The sequence below is a fragment of the Cherax quadricarinatus genome, chromosome 20, assembly GCF_038502225.1.
Source record: "Cherax quadricarinatus isolate ZL_2023a chromosome 20, ASM3850222v1, whole genome shotgun sequence".
In the NCBI taxonomy this organism is placed as follows: Eukaryota; Metazoa; Arthropoda; class Malacostraca; order Decapoda; family Parastacidae; genus Cherax; species Cherax quadricarinatus.
The window spans coordinates 3,170,806-3,188,225 of record NC_091311.1 but is presented as its reverse complement, the minus strand read 5'-3'; the positions used below and the strand labels follow the sequence as shown (position 1 = coordinate 3,188,225).

Genomic DNA, 17,420 nt, shown 5'->3' with positions numbered 1-17,420 from the left:
GATGGCATATACAGTATATGAGGTGTGAGAGATACATGTCTAGTACATATTGTTATATGTTTGTCACTGATCATAATGCGAAAATCTCATCCAGCTCCTCAGAGCTGAGGTGCGTGCCCAAAATACAGCAGGCATTACCCCTCTCAACAACCGCACTGAGTGGCTGGAATAGAAAACTATCTGCTCTGAGATCCCTAGTTATCCTGATGAGTCTTTTGCTTAGCTCCTAAAGGAACTTAGATGCACTCTTTCCCCATTGAGTGGTGACGTGTACTTAGCTCAGTGGTGACGTGTACTTAGCTCTGTGAAGACCTGTTTGTGTGCTCTTGAGTGGTGACCTGTACTTTGAGTGCTGACCTGTACTTAACTCTGTGAAGAAGTGTCTTGTTTGCTCCCGTGGACTGAACCAAGATGCCCTCCATCGAGCAACTTTACCAGCAACTTAAGGAAGAACTGAGGGCAGCGAAGACGGAGATACGGCGATTGACCGAGGAAAACAAGAGGATTCGTAGTAGTCCTCCTGTTTCGAGTCCTCAGGTCAAGAAGGGATCGTGGTCAGTGGCTGGACAGCAGGGGACGACGAAGTTGACGATCAAGAAGACGAATGGAAAGCCAGAAACGATGAAGAAGAAAGAGACTGCTGTGGAAACTCCCGTGGAAACCTCCAACGCATTCTCGGTGCTACCCGACGAATGTGAGTCGACTACTGGGATCGTCACGACGAACGACAACAAGGAAGGTAAGAATATTGTTGTTGTTGGGGATAGCCAGGTTAGATACATGGATAGGGCATTCTGCTTGAAGGACAGGAGTAGGAGACAAAGGGTATGCTTTCCTGGGGCTGGGATGGAGGACATTGTTAGCCGGCTTGACAACATCATGAACGGTAATGGGATCAATCCTATTATTTGCCTCAGTGCTGGAGGCAATGATGTAGGCAAGCGTAGAAGTGAGGATTTAGTTAGAAAGTTCAGGACAGCTATAGACATGATTAGGAAGAAGGGGGGGCGCCCTGTTATATGTGGCATTTTGCCAAGAAGAGGTGTTGGTAATGAATGGTTGTCCAGAGCAATTGGTATTAATTGTTGGCTGGATAAACACTGTAAGGATAATGCAGTACCATTCATTGACAACTGGGACAACTTCTATGGCCGAAATGACATGTATGCCAGGGATGGGGTTCACTTATCCAGGGCAGGTGTGGGTTTTCTTGCTAACTCAGTTGAGGGGGTTGTTAGGACTTTAAACTAGGATTAGTTAGAGGTATGGGTTTAGAAATGATTAATAATGAGTATGGATATATTGACTTATGCTCTGATATTAAGAATCTTAATAGTAACTGTCATGGAGTAACTCTGGGTAATGATAATTTCAGAAATTGTGTAAAAACAAAGATGAATAGGAAAAATGTGCAGAAGAAAAAACATATGATGGTATTTTATGCTAACAGTCGAAGTGCAAGAAATAAAATTAATGAACTACGTTTGGTAGCATGTGCTGGGAATTTTGATATCATTGCATTAACTGAAACGTGGTATGATTTAAAGAGTCGGGATATGACTGCTGAGTGTAATATTCAGGGATTTAAGTTATTCAATGTGGATAGATGTAATGGGAAGGGGGGAGGAGTTGCATTGTATGTTCGAGAAAATATTAATTGTTGCATAAAAACAGGTATAAAAATAGATGGAGCAGTAACAGAGTCTGTTTGGGTAGAGTTCGTGGAGGGTCAAGAAAAACTAATTCTGGAAATAAATGGTATAAAATACCGACACAATGGCAATATAAACACAAATGCAGTATAATGTGATCCTTTATTGACTACGTTTCGCCCACACAGTGGGCTTTTTCAAGTCACAAACAGAACTACCTGGGGTGGAAGGAACGCAAGTATTTATAGTCCGGCTGAGGTCAGGTGAAGAATGCTGCATCTGATGATGTACCGAGTGGGGTTATAGAGTCTAAAAACTTGGGTAGCTTGGAAAGGAGATTGGATAAGTTTGTGAGCAGACCTTCTACAGTGTTCTTATGTGGGATAGCGATGAAGAAGTTTCTTGGCAAGTGGTTCAGCTATGTTATAGAAGCCACTATTCTGGTTGAAGTTGTCGAATCATCACTTATTTCTATATCCGACAACTTCAACCAGAATAGTGGCTTCTATAACATAGCTGAACCACTTGCCAAGAAACTTCTTCATCGCTATCCCACATAAGAACACTGTAGAAGGTCTGCTCACAAACTTATCCAATCTCCTTTCCAAGCTACCCAAGTTTTTAGACTCTATAACCCCACTCGGTACATCATCAGATGCAGCATTCTTCACCTGACCTCAGCCGGACTATAAATACTTGCGTTCCTTCCACCCCAGGTAGTTCTGTTTGTGACTTGAAAAAGCCCACTGTGTGGGCGAAACGTAGTCAATAAAGGATCACATTATACTGCATTTGTGTTTATATTGCCAAAAACTAATTCTAGGTGTAATATACCGACCTTCAGGCTTGGATCACGATAGAGGGAGACTTCTTTGGGACGAAATTGTTAGGGCTTCTGGACACAGTAACGTAGTCATAGTAGGGGACTTTAACTTTAGCCAAATTGACTGGAATTCTTTGACAGGTAATCTAGAGTCCAGTGACTTCATGGAAACAGTTCAGGACTGTTTTCTGAAACAGAGTGTAACTGAGCCTACCAGGGGTAATAATTTGCTAGACCTAGTCTTGTCAAATAAGGAAACACTCGTGAATAATCTGGAGATCACTGAAGAGCTTGGCACAAGTGATCACAAATCCATCACCTTTAGCATTAATTGGGAATGCAAGAATAATGATAATACAGTAGAAATCCCCGATTTTCGTTCTGCCGATTATAATGGACTTAGGGAACATCTGTCTAATCTTGATTGGGGTTATCTAGCTAATGATTTTATTGACGATAATCATACTTATGAATATGAAGGGATCTGCTTTTATGATTGTTTTCTTAATAATGTACACAGTGCCCAGAGTATATACATTCCCCAGAGAGAAATTAGGTCTAATAATAACGATCCCAAATGGGTTAACAGGAGGCTAAAGCATCTATTAGGGGAGAAAAGGGGAATTTATAGGCGCATCAGAAGAGGAGAGGTTAACCTTACTGACCAATATGTTCAGCTTAAAAGAGAAGTAAAAAAGGCGATTAGAAAGGCTAAACGTGACTATGAAATTAGAGTTGCTAATGAATCAAAGACTAATCCAAAGGGGTTCTTTCAAGTGTATAGGACGAAGGTGAAGGAAAAAGTAGGACCTCTGAAATCTGGGAATGGACAGCTGACGGATAATGAACTAGAAATGTGTTCCTTATTTAATGACTATTTTTTGTCAGTTTTTACACAGGAAGATGTAAATGAGATTCCAGTAATTAACAATTATTTAGTTCCTGATGAATTTAAGTTAACTAATATTACTGTCACGAGGGACATGGTTATTAAACAGATAGACAAACTGAAACAAAATAAGTCCCCTGGACCCGATGAGTTGTTTTCAAGGGTACTTAAGGAATGCAAGATGGAGCTTAGTCAGCCATTAACGAGTGTATTCAATGCGTCCATCCTTACCAGTGTTGTGCCAGAGATGTGGAAGATAGCTAATGTGGTTCCTATATTCAAATCAGGGGATAAGTCCACTCCTTCAAATTACCGTCCAATAAGCCTGACATCTATAGTGGGCAAGTTATTAGAATCAATTATAGCTGACATTATCAGAAGTCACCTTGAAGAGCATAACTTGATAAATGAATCTCAGCATGGATTCACGAGAGGTCGTTCCTGCCTGACAAACTTACTGACGTTCTTCAATAGAACATTTGAGGCAGTTGACAGTGATAAGGAATATGATATTGTTTATTTGGATTTTAGTAAAGCCTTCGACAGAGTACCTCACAAGAGACTCTTAAGAAAAGTGGCAGCTCATGGTATAGGAGGTAAAGTTCTAGCATGGATTGAGGCATGGCTTACCAATAGAAAGCAGAGAGTTACCATTAATGGAGTGAAATCTGAATGGGGATTAGTCACTAGTGGCGTTCCACAAGGATCAGTTTTAGGGCCTCTACTGTTCATAATTTACATTAATGACCTTGATGAAGGGATTACTAGTGACATGAGTAAGTTTGCTGATGATACAAAGATAGGCCGTATAATTCACTCTGAGGAGGATATCAATGAACTCCAGGACGATTTGAACAAATTAATGTCTTGGTCTGAAAAATGGCAGATGAAGTTTAATGTGGATAAGTGTAAGGTACTTCCCCTTGGTAATGAAAATAACCATCGAAGCTATAATCTAGGTGAAGTAGAGCTTGGTCATACAGAATGTGAAAAAGACTTGGGAGTCATGGTAAGCAGAAATCTAAAGCCAAGACAGCAGTGCCTTAATGTGCGCAACAAGGCCAACAGATTACTTGGATTTATCTCAAGAAGTATAAGTAACAGAAGTCCAAAAGTTATTTTACAGCTCTATACATCACTAGTGAGGCCTCATTTAGATTATGCTGCTCAGTTTTGGTCCCCTTACTACAGGATGGACATAGACTCATTAGAGAACATACAGAGAAGAATGACTAAAATGATTTACTGTGTAAGGAACCTCCCGTATGAGGATAGACTTAAAGCCTTAAATCTCCACTCTCTGGAGAGGCGTAGAATGAGGGGAGATATCATTGAAGTGTATAAGTGGATGACGGGCATAAACAAAGGAGACATTAATAAAGTACTGAGGGTGTCGAACCAGGTAAGAACCAGGAATAATGGATTTAAGTTGGATAAATTTAGATTTAGAAAGGACATAGGTAAGTACTGGTTTTCTAACAGAGTTGTAGATGCGTGGAACAGTCTTCCCAGTGGGGTGATAGAGGCTAGGACCTTGGGTAGCTTTAAGAAGAGACTGGACAAATATATGAGTGGGAGGGGCTGGGTTTGATTGGTGTCAAGGGGTACAGGAGTTATTTCTTGAGTAGCTTTAGGTAGATGTCGTTTTGATAAGGACCTGCCTCGTATGGGCCAGTAGGCCTTCTGCAGTGTTCCTACATTCTTATGTTCTTATGTTCTTATGAGCCAAGGGTCTCCGAGCCTATGGGAACAAATATATAATGATGGGCAAGTTCTCCGGATTTTCTAGACTTTTGGGACTCCCTGAGGCTGGCAGCTGCTCCTCCTTCCTCCCTGGTGTACTGGAGATAGGTATCAGCCAAGGTAGATGCACATGTGTAGTCCCACAACACCTGCTATTCGCGCTGAATAGGTAATACTTGCCATTTTGGCTTAAAAAGGAACGTTCTTCTTGCCGAATAAGGCAAGCGAGAATTTGTGTATGCAACAGTTTTGCAAAAATCATTCTGAACCTATAGAAAAAAATATGTTTCGTTGTGTTTGTTTTTTATTAAATTATTGTAAACTTATCTAAAATATATTTAGTTGAATTAGGTTAAATTAAATTGTGCTTGTTATAATTTGGTTAGGTAAGTTTTCTAAGGTTCTTTTGGTACAAAATTATTATTTTTACATTGACATAAATAAAAAAATATATCTTTAAACAAATAAGAGAAAATTTTAGAAAGGATTTAATTTTAAACGAGTTGTTGCTAATTGACCAATTTTACCTATTCAGCACGACATATATACATGTTTTATTGTACAGCTTCGTGGCAGAGATGAGGCTTCATCATGTGTGGATGCTGTGGATTGTAGCGTCAGTAACTGGATGCGCTATGTCAACTGCTCCAGAACTCAGAATGAATCCAATCTCTCAGCTTTCCAGTATAAGGGACAGATTTACTACAAGACTCTGCGAAACATCAAAAGGTAATGTATCTGATAATTTTACTTATCCAGTTTATTTTTTACCCCTTCATCTTCCACTGATTTTAGAGCTGTGTGATGCAAAAAAAAAAAAAAATCTTCATATAAGGCCTTTTTTGTACATATTGTATCCCAATAGTCTCTACTGGACCTGTTTTTACAGCAGGGCCCCACTTATACAGCAGGGCCCCACTTATACAGCAGGGCCCCACTTATACAGCAGGGCCCCACTTATACAGCAGGGCCCCACTTATACAGCAGGGCCCCACTTATACAGCAGGGCCCCACTTATACAGCAGGGCCCCACTTATACAGCAGGGCCCCACTTATACAGCAGGGCCCCACTTATACAGCAGGGCCCCACTTATACAGCAGGGCCCCACTTATACAGCAGGGCTCCACGTATACAGCAGGGCCCCACTTATACAGCAGGGCCCCACTTATACAGCAGGGCCCCACTTATACAGCAGGGCCCCACTTATACAGCAGGGCCCCACTTATACAGCAGGGCCCCACTTATACAGCAGGGCCCCACTTATACAGCAGGGCCCCACTTATACAGCAGGTTAGGTTCTGCATTACTGCTGTCTGTAAAGCAAAAATCGCTGTAAAGTGAATCATAGCTTTTTTTTCACTTTCAAATGCATATAAAAGGCTGATAACATGTCCACACTATCATATATTAAGAGCAATATAAATAGGCCTAAAAAAAAATACATACACAGTACACGTATAACTTACCTTAAAATAATTCTGTCCTTTGCTTTTAGTGAGTGGTGAATATATTTATTGTAGGAATTCTGAATAAATGAAGAATTAGTATAATACAAAAATTCTGTATTAGTGAAATACTATAAAACAAAGCGCTGTAAAGTGGGGCCCCGCCTGGACACTGTATTATATTCTAACAGTTTCTACTAACCGTGTTTGTGCACAATATATATTTTAACAGTTTCTACTGACCTTCTTTGTACACAGTATTATATACTAACAGTCTTGATTTGAGGAATTAAACCTCTTATCTCCTTTCTCGGGTCGAATCTAAATACTTCCTCCACAGTCGGCTTCCTTGTCTGCAAATATTTTTTCTTGTAAATTTCAGCTCCTAGGCAAAGCAAAGAGAATCGTTATCCGTTCCATTACATCGAGGATCTCCTTTGTAGTACTGTCAAGGAAAGTAGAATAACAAAAAAGGCACAATACCATGACTGGAACGATACACAAATAACCCGCACATAAAAGAGAGAAGCTTACGACGATGTTTCGGTTCGACTTTGTCAATGGTCCAAGTCGGACCGAAACGTCGTCGTAAGCTTCTCTCTTTTATGTGCGGGTTATTTGTGTAAAGTAGAATATCTTGTGATGTGCTGGGCGAACCTCCGGGGCCACAGTGAGTGGGCTCACGAGGCTTTGGATGACAGAGGTTATCCTGGAGGTTGCCTCTCTATTGTGAGAAGTGGCGGTCAAAGCAGTATGACTCCCGGCGTTTCCAGATGCCCACTTCTCTTGGCATGATTGATTCTGGTATCCATGTTTACTGGTATACTGAGTAGGTTATGCGTGGTTTTCATACTGTTCTGCTGTGCCATTAGCCGCAACAAGCGTACTCTTGTAACAAGAGGGGATACGATTTACGATTTCTTTTCTTTTCTCCTTAAAGCGAACCATAATTCCTCCCACTTTTTATATGAAAAAAAGAGAACTTAATCATGTTTTTCCTCCTCTCCTCTTACCCCTACGACACTCGAGTGACCTCGGCTCGTCCACGGAATTTCTCTTGAACCTGGTAGAGCTTTTGGGTAATGCCTCGTTGCCTTACTCCAGTACCGTGTTTCTGCTGACCATTTTGACAGCTCTGACCTTCCCTATACTTTGACGAGGCTTCCCAGCTTCTTCCATGATGACGCAGCCATTTTAGGATTATAATCACAAGACGGATTGGCTCTAAGCAATCTTCCAAATGACCTTCATCCGTTCTTGACAATGCTGATATTATTACTAACACTTCTCCTCGCTTCTACTTTAAGAAACATACTCCTGGAATCCTCTTTACCTTAAAGCTGTATTTCAGTCACAAGCTGTAGCTTCACATTGTTTCAGACCTTGGAGCTGAACTCTTCTCCAGGCTGAGGGACTGACCACCTCAAACTATTTCTTCAAGGTTGATGGTCTGATTAAATCATCTGTACCTCGTTACTTCTATTACCTACAATCCTTTCTCTGTATTTGAGTGAAGAAGCATACTGCTTAGGTGAAGCGTTTCAACAACAAAGATATCCAGCTGTTGTATATCTGTCTTACTCATCAACCTGTCGATATTTTATCAGTTTTCAGCATATATACCTTGAGTATATCTCAAGAGGGTTTCGAGGGTCAGCGCCCCCGTGGCCTGGTCTGTGACCAGGCCTCATGGTGGATCAGGGCCTGATCAACCAGGCTCTTACTGTTGGCCGCAAGCAACCCGACGTACGAACCACAGCCCAGCTTGTCAGGTACTGACTTTAGGTGCCTGTCCAGTGCCTGCTTGAATACAGTCAGGGGTCTATTGGTAATCCCCCTTATGTATGCTGGGAGGCAGTTGAACAGTCTTGGGCCCCTGACACTTATTATGCTGTTTCTTTTCATTGGGGGGATGTTGCATCATCTGCCGAGTCTTTTGCTTTGATAGGGAGTTATTTTCGTGTGCAAGTTTGGTACTAATCCCTCTAGGATTTTCCAGGTGTATTTAATCATGTATCTCTCCCGCCTAATTTTCTTGTTATTCTCGTCACCTTACTCTTTCCTATATTCACTTTTAATTTTCTTCTTTTATGTACTCTAAGAAACTCGTCCACCAATCTCTGCAACTTCTCTTCAGAATCTCCCAAAACCACCGTGTCATCAGCAAAGAACAACTGTGACAACTCCCACTTTGTGTTACATTCTTTATCTTTTAACCTCACACCTTCTGCCAACACCAGAGTATTCACTTCTTATACAACCGTATCTATAAATATATTGAACAGCCTTGGTGACATCATGCATCCTTCTCTAAGGCCTACTATTACTGGGAAATAGTCTCTCTCTCTCTCTCTCTCTCTGTGTGTGTCTATATATCTATCTATCTATCTATCTATCTATATATATATATATACATACATATATATATATATATATATATATATATATATATATATATATATATATATATATATATATATATATATATATATATATATATATATATATCACACAAGGATGTGTGATGTCACCGTGGTTGTTTAATATATTTATAGATGGGGTTGTAAGAGAAGTAAATGCGAGGGTCTTGGCAAGAGGCGTGGAGTTAAAAGATAAAGAATCACACACAAAGTGGGAGTTGTCACAGCTGCTCTTTGCTGATGACACTGTGCTCTTGGGAGATTCTGAAGAGAAGTTGCAGAGATTGGTGGATGAATTTGGTAGGGTGTGCAAAAGAAGAAAATTAAAGGTGAATACAGGAAAGAGTAAGGTTATGAGGATAACAAAAAGATTAGGTGATGAAAGATTGAATATCAGATTGGAGGGAGAGAGTATGGAGGAGGTGAACGTATTCAGATATTTGGGAGTGGACGTGTCAGCGGATGGGTCTATGAAAGATGAGGTGAATCATAGAATTGATGAGGGAAAAAGAGTGAGTGGTGCACTTAGGAGTCTGTGGAGACAAAGAACTTTGTCCTTGGAGGCAAAGAGGGGAATGTATGAGAGTATAGTTTTACCAACGCTCTTATATGGGTGTGAAGCGTGGGTGATGAATGTTGCAGCGAGGAGAAGGCTGGAGGCAGTGGAGATGTCATGTCTGAGGGCAATGTGTGGTGTGAATATAATGCAGAGAATTCGTAGTTTGGAAGTTAGGAGGAGGTGCGGGATTACCAAAACTGTTGTCCAGAGGGCTGAGGAAGGGTTGTTGAGGTGGTTCGGACATGTAGAGAGAATGGAGCGAAACAGAATGACTTCAAGAGTGTATCAGTCTGTAGTGGAAGGAAGGCGGGGTAGGGGTCGGCCTAGGAAAGGTTGGAGGGAGGGGGTAAAGGAGGTTTTGTGTGCGAGGGGCTTGGACTTCCAGGAGGCATGCATGAGCGTGTTTGATAGGAGTGAATGGAGACAAATGGTTTTTAATACTTGACGTGCTGTTGGAGTGTGAGCAAAGTAACATTTATGAAGGGATTCAGGGAAACCGGCAGGCCGGACTTGAGTCCTGGAGATGGGAAGTACAGTGCCTGCACTCTGAAGGAGGGGTGTTAATGTTGCAGTTTAAAAACTGTAGTGTAAAGCACCCTTCTGGCAAGACAGTGATGGAGTGAATGATGGTGAAAGTTTTTCTTTTTCGGGCCACCCTGCCTTGGTGGGAATCGGCCAGTGTGATAATAAAAAAAAATATATACATATATATATATATATATATATATATATATATATATATGTATAGGTAGTAGGTTGGTAGACAGCAACCACCCAGGGAGGTACTACCGTCCTGCCAAGTGAGTGTAAAATGAAAGCCTGTAATTGTTTTACATGATGGTAGGATTGCTGGTGTCCTTTTTTTTCTGTCTCATAAACATGCAAGACTTCAGGTACGTCTTGCTACTTCTACTTACACTTAGGTCACACTACACATGCATGTACAAGCATATATATGTATTGTATATATACACATCCCTCTGGGTTTTCTTCTATTTTCTTTCTAGTTCTTGTTGTTGTTTATTTCCTCTTATCTCCATGGGGAAGTGGAACAGAATTCTTCCTCCGTAAGCCATGCGTGTTGTAAGAGGCTACTAAAATGCCGGGAGCAAGGGGCTAGTAACCCCTTCTCCCGTATAAATTACTTAATTTAAAAAGAGAAACTTTCGTTTTTCTTTTTGGGCCACCCTGCCTTGGCGGGATACGGCCGGTTTGTTGAAAAAAAAAATATATATATACGTATTATTTTATTATCACACTGGCCGATTCCCACCAAGGCAGGGTGGCCCGAAAAAGAAAAACTTTCACCATCATTCACTCCATCACTGTCTTTCCAGAAGGGTGCTTTACACTACAGTTTTTAAACTGCAACATTAACACCCCTCCTTCAGAGTGCAGGCACTGTACTTCCCATCTCCAGGACTTCCATCTCCGGCCTGCCGGTTTCCCTGAACCCCTTCATAAATGTTACTTTGCTCACACTCCAACAGCACGTCAAGTATTAAAAACCATTTGTCTCCATTCACTCCTATCAAACACGCTCACACATGCCTGCTGGAAGTCCAAGCCCCTCGCACACAAAACCTCCTTTACCCCCTCCCTCCAACCTTTCCTAGGCCGCCTTCCTTCCACTACAGACTGATACACTCTTGGAGTCACGCTGTTTCGCTCCATTCTCTCTACATGTCCGAACCACCTCAACAACCCTTCCTCAGCCCTCTGGACAACAGTTTTGGTAATCCCGCACCTCCTCCTAACTTCCAAACTACGAATTCTCTGCATTATATTCACACCACACATTGCCCTCAGACATGACATCTCCACTGCCTCCAGCCTTCTCCTCACTGCAACATTCATCACCCATGCTTCACACCCATATAAGAGCACTGATAAAACTATACTCTCATACATTCCCCTCTTTGCCTCCAAGGACAAAGTTCTTTGTCTCCACAGACTCCTAAGTGCACCACTCACCCTTTTCCCCTCATCATTTCTATGATTCACCTCATCTTTCATAGACCCATCTGCTGACACATCCACTCCCAAATATCTGAATACATTCACCTTCTCCATACTCTCTCCCTCCAATCTGATAGACAATCTTTCATCACCTAATATTTTTGTTATCCTCATAACCTTACTCTTTCCTGTATTCACTTTTAATTTTCTTCTTTTGCACACCCTACCAAATTCATCCACCAATCTCTGCAACTTCTCTTCAGAATCTCCCAAGAGCACAGTGTCATCAGCAAAGAGCAACTGTGACAACTCCCACTTTATGTGTGATTCTTTATCTTTAAACTCCACGCCTCTTGCCAAGACCCTCTCATTTACTTCTCTTACAACCCCATCTATAAATATATTAAACAACCACGGTGACATCACACATCCTTGTCTAAGGCCTACTTTTATTGGGAAATAATTTACCTCTTTCCTACATACTCTAACTTGAGCCTCACTATCCTCGTAAAAACTCTTCACTGCTTTCAGTAACCTACCTCCTACACCATACACCTGCAACATCTGCCACATTGATCCCCTATCCACCCTGTCATACGCCTTTTCCAAATCCATAAATGCCACAAAGACCTCTTTAGCCTTATCTAAATACTGTTCACTTACATGTTTCACTGTAAACACCTGGTCCACACACCCCCTACCTTTCCTAAAGCCTCCTTGTTCATCTGCTATCCTATTCTCCGTCTTACTCTTAATTCTTTCAATAATAACTCTACCATACACTTTACCAGGTATACTCAACAGACTTATCCACCTATAATTTTTGCACTCTCTTTTGTCCCCTTTGCCTTTATACAAAGGAACTATGCATGCTCTCTGCCAATCCCTAGGTACCTTACCCTCTTCCATACATTTATTAAATAAATGCACCAACCACTCCAAAACTATATCCCCACCTGCTTTTAACATTTCTGTCTTTATCCCATCAATCCCGGCTGCCTTACCCCCTTTCATTTTACCTACTGCCTCACGAACTTCCCCCACACTCACAACTGGCTCTTCCTCACTCCTACAAGATGTTATCCCTCCTTGCCCTATACACGAAATCACAGCTTCCCTATCTTCATCAACATTTAACAATTCCTCAAAATATTCCCTCCATCTTCCCAATACCTCTAACTCTCCATTTAATAACTCTCCTCTCCTATTTTTAACTGACAAATCCATTTGTTCTCTAGGCTTCCTTAACTTGTTAATCTCACTCCAAAACGTTTTCTTATTTTCAACAAAATTTGTTGATAACATCTCACCCACTCTCTCATTTGCTCTCTTTTTACATTGCTTCACCATTCTCTTAACCTCTCTCTTTTTCTCCATATACTCTTCCCTCCTTGCATCGCTTCTACTTTGTAAAATCTTCTCGTATGCTAACTTTTTCTCCCTTACTACTCTCTTTACATCCTCATTCCACCAATCGCTCCTCTTCCCTCCCGCACCCACTTTCCTGTAACCACAAACTTCTGCTGAACACTCTAACACTACATTTTTAAACCTACCAAATACCTCTTCGACCTCATTTCCTATGCTCTCAAGAGCCCATTTATCCTCCAATAGCTGTTCATATCTTACCCTAACTGCCTCCTCTTTTAGTTTATAAACCTTCACCTCTCTCTTCCCTGATGCTTCTATTCTCCTTGTATCCCATCTACCTTTTACTCTCAGTGTAGCTACAATTAGAAAGTGATCTGATATATCTGTGGCCCCTCTATAAACATGTACATCCTGATGTCTACTCAACAGTCTTTTATCCACCAATACATAATCCAACAAACTACTGTCATTACGCCCTACATCATATCTTGTATACTTATTTATCCTCTTTTTCTTAAAATATGTATTACCTATAACTAAACCCCTTTCTATACAAAGTTCAATCAAAGGGCTCCCATTATCATTTACACCTGGCACCCCAAACTTACCTACCACAATTACTCTCTCACTTGGTTCAAAGGCTCCTATACATTCACTTAACATCTCCCAAAATCTCTCTCTCTCCTCTGCATTCCTCTCTTCTCCAGGTGCATACACGCTTATTATGACCCACTTTTCGCATGCAACCTTTACTTTAATCCACATAATTCTTGAATTTACACATTCATATTCTCTTTTCTCCTTCCATAACTGATCCTTCAACATTACTGCTACCCCTTCCTTTGCTCTAACTCTCTCAGATACTAAAGATTTAATCCCATTTATTTCCCCCCACCGAAACTCCCCTACCCCCTTCAGCTTTGTTTCACTTAGGGCCAGGACATCCAACTTCTTTTCATTCATAACATCAGCAATCATCTGTTTGTTGTCATCCGCACTACATCCACTCACATTCAAGCATCCCAGTTTTATAAAGTTTTTCTTCTTCTCTTTTTTAGTAAATGTCTACAGGAGAAGGGGTTACTAGCCCATTGCTCCCGGCATTTTAGTCGCCTCATACGACACGCATGGCTTACGGAGGAAAGATTCTTTTCCACTTCCCCATGGACAATAGAAGAAATAAAGAAGAACAAGAGCTATTTAGAAAAAGGAGAAAAATCTAGATGTATGTATATATATGTGCATGTGCGTGTCTGTGGAATGTGACCAAAGTGTAAGTAGGAGTAGCAAGATATCCCTGTTATCTAGCGTGTTTATGAGACAGAAAAAGAAACCAGCAATCCTACCATCATGCAAAACAGTTCAGGTTTCTGTTTCACAGTCATCTGGCAGGACGGTAGTACTTCCCTGGGTGGTTGCTGTCTACCAACCTACTACCTATTATATATATATATATATATATATATATATATATATATATATATATATATATATATATATATATATATATATATATATTTATTTATTTATTTATTTATTTAGTTGAATAAGGTTGATTGTCCCTTTCTGAATTGTAAAAAGTATATCTGGCAGTTTTAAAGGATTTATCAATTAAGTTTCTTGGGTATTTTAGATCATTAGTTATTTCATAATTTTTTTTAGATTTTTTCATCTATGAACTCTGGACTACAAATACGTAAAGTTCTCAAAAAAAGAAAAAATGATGAGAAAACCGACAATTTAACTCTATCTTGATGTGAAGAATAGTAGTGTACATAGGAACAGTTATTTGTTGGTTTTCTATAAATTTTAATTTTAAAATAATTTTTACTCTTAATTAAAACATCTAGGAAAGGCAATGAGTTATTTTCTTTGAACTCAACAGTAAAATTTATAGAATGAGCTAAAGTATTTAATTTAACGAGGAAATGGTTTATATCTATATTTTTATGCATAAAACACAAAATATTACCAACATATCCTTGACGTAGAGAAGTGTCAGCGTGCCTCGTTGTGCTCCGGGTTTTCTGGTGTTTTCACGGTCGCTCTTACGTGCTAGAACTTTAATTTGTGTCATCAATCCTATACGATACATCCCTCTAGCGCCTGGAACCAATCTTGGGCGGAAAACATTATATACTGAGTCAAAAAAGGAGAATTAGTGTGCACTACCTAGCAGAGTTTACTGCCAGAGGGGAATCATAGGCCTGTGTCCCGTGTGAAAAAAAAATAATAATAATTAAACTTTTCGTGTCAGAGGAAAGAAAGTCTCCCTGATAACATTGAGTATACATAGTGTATAGTGTATACTACAGTGGCTCCCTAGTATATTGTTGATAAAGGCTAAAGTGTCATTTGAAAACAGGTGAATTTGTAAATGAAGTGATAAGCCTATAGAGGCAGGTGCCAGAAGTCGCCAGAAACTTACCACAGGTCAGCTGTTTTTAATAATCTTCCTGGCCTGCTAGTGTACTCGCATATAATCTAGTGATACCAGTGAATAGCAGAATACAGTGTTGTAGTAGCAACTAACCAGTATTATAATGGTACTTAGTGGAGTGGAGTGACTTTCATTAGTTTCTTTTTCTTGAAATACCAGACGTTACTGTGAATTTCATATAACCTGTAGTTACCAGCGGTCGCAATATACACAAACTAGAAGCAATTATTACTACAGAAAAAGCGTCCTTCCTCCAAAATTTGCACCAGTCAACTATAGTGATAATATAGCATTTATTGTGGTGGAGACGGAAAAAAAAATAGAAAAGCTAGATACAGCGTTGATAAACAAGGGTTGAGGTCGACCGTTCGTCATTGTAGGAGCTGCCAGAAATCACCGGTTTCTTCAACACGCAAGTTATACTTTTGTATCAATCAAATCACATATTACTCGGGTAGATAATTTCCAGTAGATCCTTCATGTGTTAGCCCAAATCACCGACCAGTATGTTTTAAATAAGCGACCCACTGATCAGATCAGATCGACTGGTCCGATCCGTTGACTGGTCCGAACCCTTGACTGGTCCGAACCCTTGACTGGTCCGAACCCTTGACTGGTCCGAACCCTTGACTGGTTTCAAACGGTTTCGTTGGACAATAAAGCAGACTGTAAACGGATGGGGTTGTAGGCGCCCTTATCAAACACAAACAATAAATATAAAGGAACGTGCACGGTAAGCTGTCCAATATACAAAAACAGTTAGAAACAGAAATACAAATAGCTAGAGCTTCATTTAAGGAGGTTATTAATAGAATATTCAAGAGGTTGTTAGTAGAATTACAGTAAATCAACCATTCAAATCATTATGAAGCTCTGTGTAGTCTGTGGTCAGTCAAACAAACGGGCTTCCACATTGATAAATTGTCATTTTTGTGGAAATTGGTGTCATGCCCCTTGTGCAGATATCAAAGAACTAGCTACAAGCAGTGTTAAAACAGGGAAATGTTTTTGGGTATGCCCAAATGAGATAAATTTGTGGACTAAAATCACAAGGGTATTAAAAGAGGACAACATCAAAGCTGCTTTCATAGACAACCTGGAAGCTTTCTACAACAGATGGGAACATAAAAAGTCTGTGCTGAATGGTACTGCCCTTGATACTGGCCATGTAGTCAGAAACTGTAAGACTGGAGATGAAGTCCTGGTAGTCAGTAAATGTGGGGCTGATAGTACTGTCCTGGGAGACAGAAATGGTGAAGCTGGAGGTGCTGTCCTGGGAGACAGTAATGGTGAAGCTGGAGGTGCTGTCCTGGGAGACAGTAATGGTGAAGCTGGAGATGCTGTCCTGGGAGACAGAAATGGTGAAGCTGGAGATTTTGTCCAGGTAGTCGGGAACTATACGCAGGAAGGAATACATATAAATGACCTCATAGGGGACAGGAGCCATAGTAGGGAAACAAGTGTAGTCAAAGATAAGATAAAACCAATATTGCAAACTAGAAATACCGCAGGAAATAGCAAACTTGAGGACTCCACTAGCAATAGTGAGGATATATTACCAAAAACAACTGGTGGGAGCTCCATTGTTGGTGCTTGGGAGGATAGAAGTAAGACAGGGAAACATGCACCAACAGGGAATACAGTCACAGAAACCCAAGGCAAACGGAAACCAAGCCTGTGCACATACTATGCACTTGGTATCTGCTGGCATGGGAAATCTGGAAAAACTGATGGGACTTGCAACTATGACCACCCTAGAAAATGCCATGCCCATATGACAACAGGAAAATGCAAACTCCCTTCCTGTAAGCTTTTTCACCCTGAACTGTGTACCTCTTCAGTACAGGAAAGACTGTGCTATAACTTAAATTGCCAGGCATACCATCTAAAGGGGACAAAAAGATACAAAACATCCAGGCCATGGGAAAACCTGGGTAGCCACAGCCACTCAAGAGGGAGAGGTTTTTTAGTGCCAGGAAGGAAAAAAAACTGGCAGGAAATGGCAGAAATCGTACACCAAATCCAGTCATTCCTGGAGTGGAACCACAGTCGATGGCCTCCACTCCAAACCAACAGATACAGATACTAATGCCGGAAAAAAAATCCCCACCCAGTACC

General features: G+C 40.6%; 1 protein-coding gene across 1 annotated transcript in view; it reads left to right on the top strand.

The window, feature by feature from the left end:
- Nucleotides 1-17,420, top strand: part of LOC138852974 (uncharacterized) — a 225,844-nt gene that overhangs the window by 116,489 nt on the left and 91,935 nt on the right. Inside the window, exon 5 of the mRNA XM_070086858.1 lies at nt 5,673-5,836. Within this exon, the coding sequence (XP_069942959.1) occupies nt 5,673-5,836 (164 nt within the window). The remainder of the gene's footprint in view (nt 1-5,672; nt 5,837-17,420) is intronic.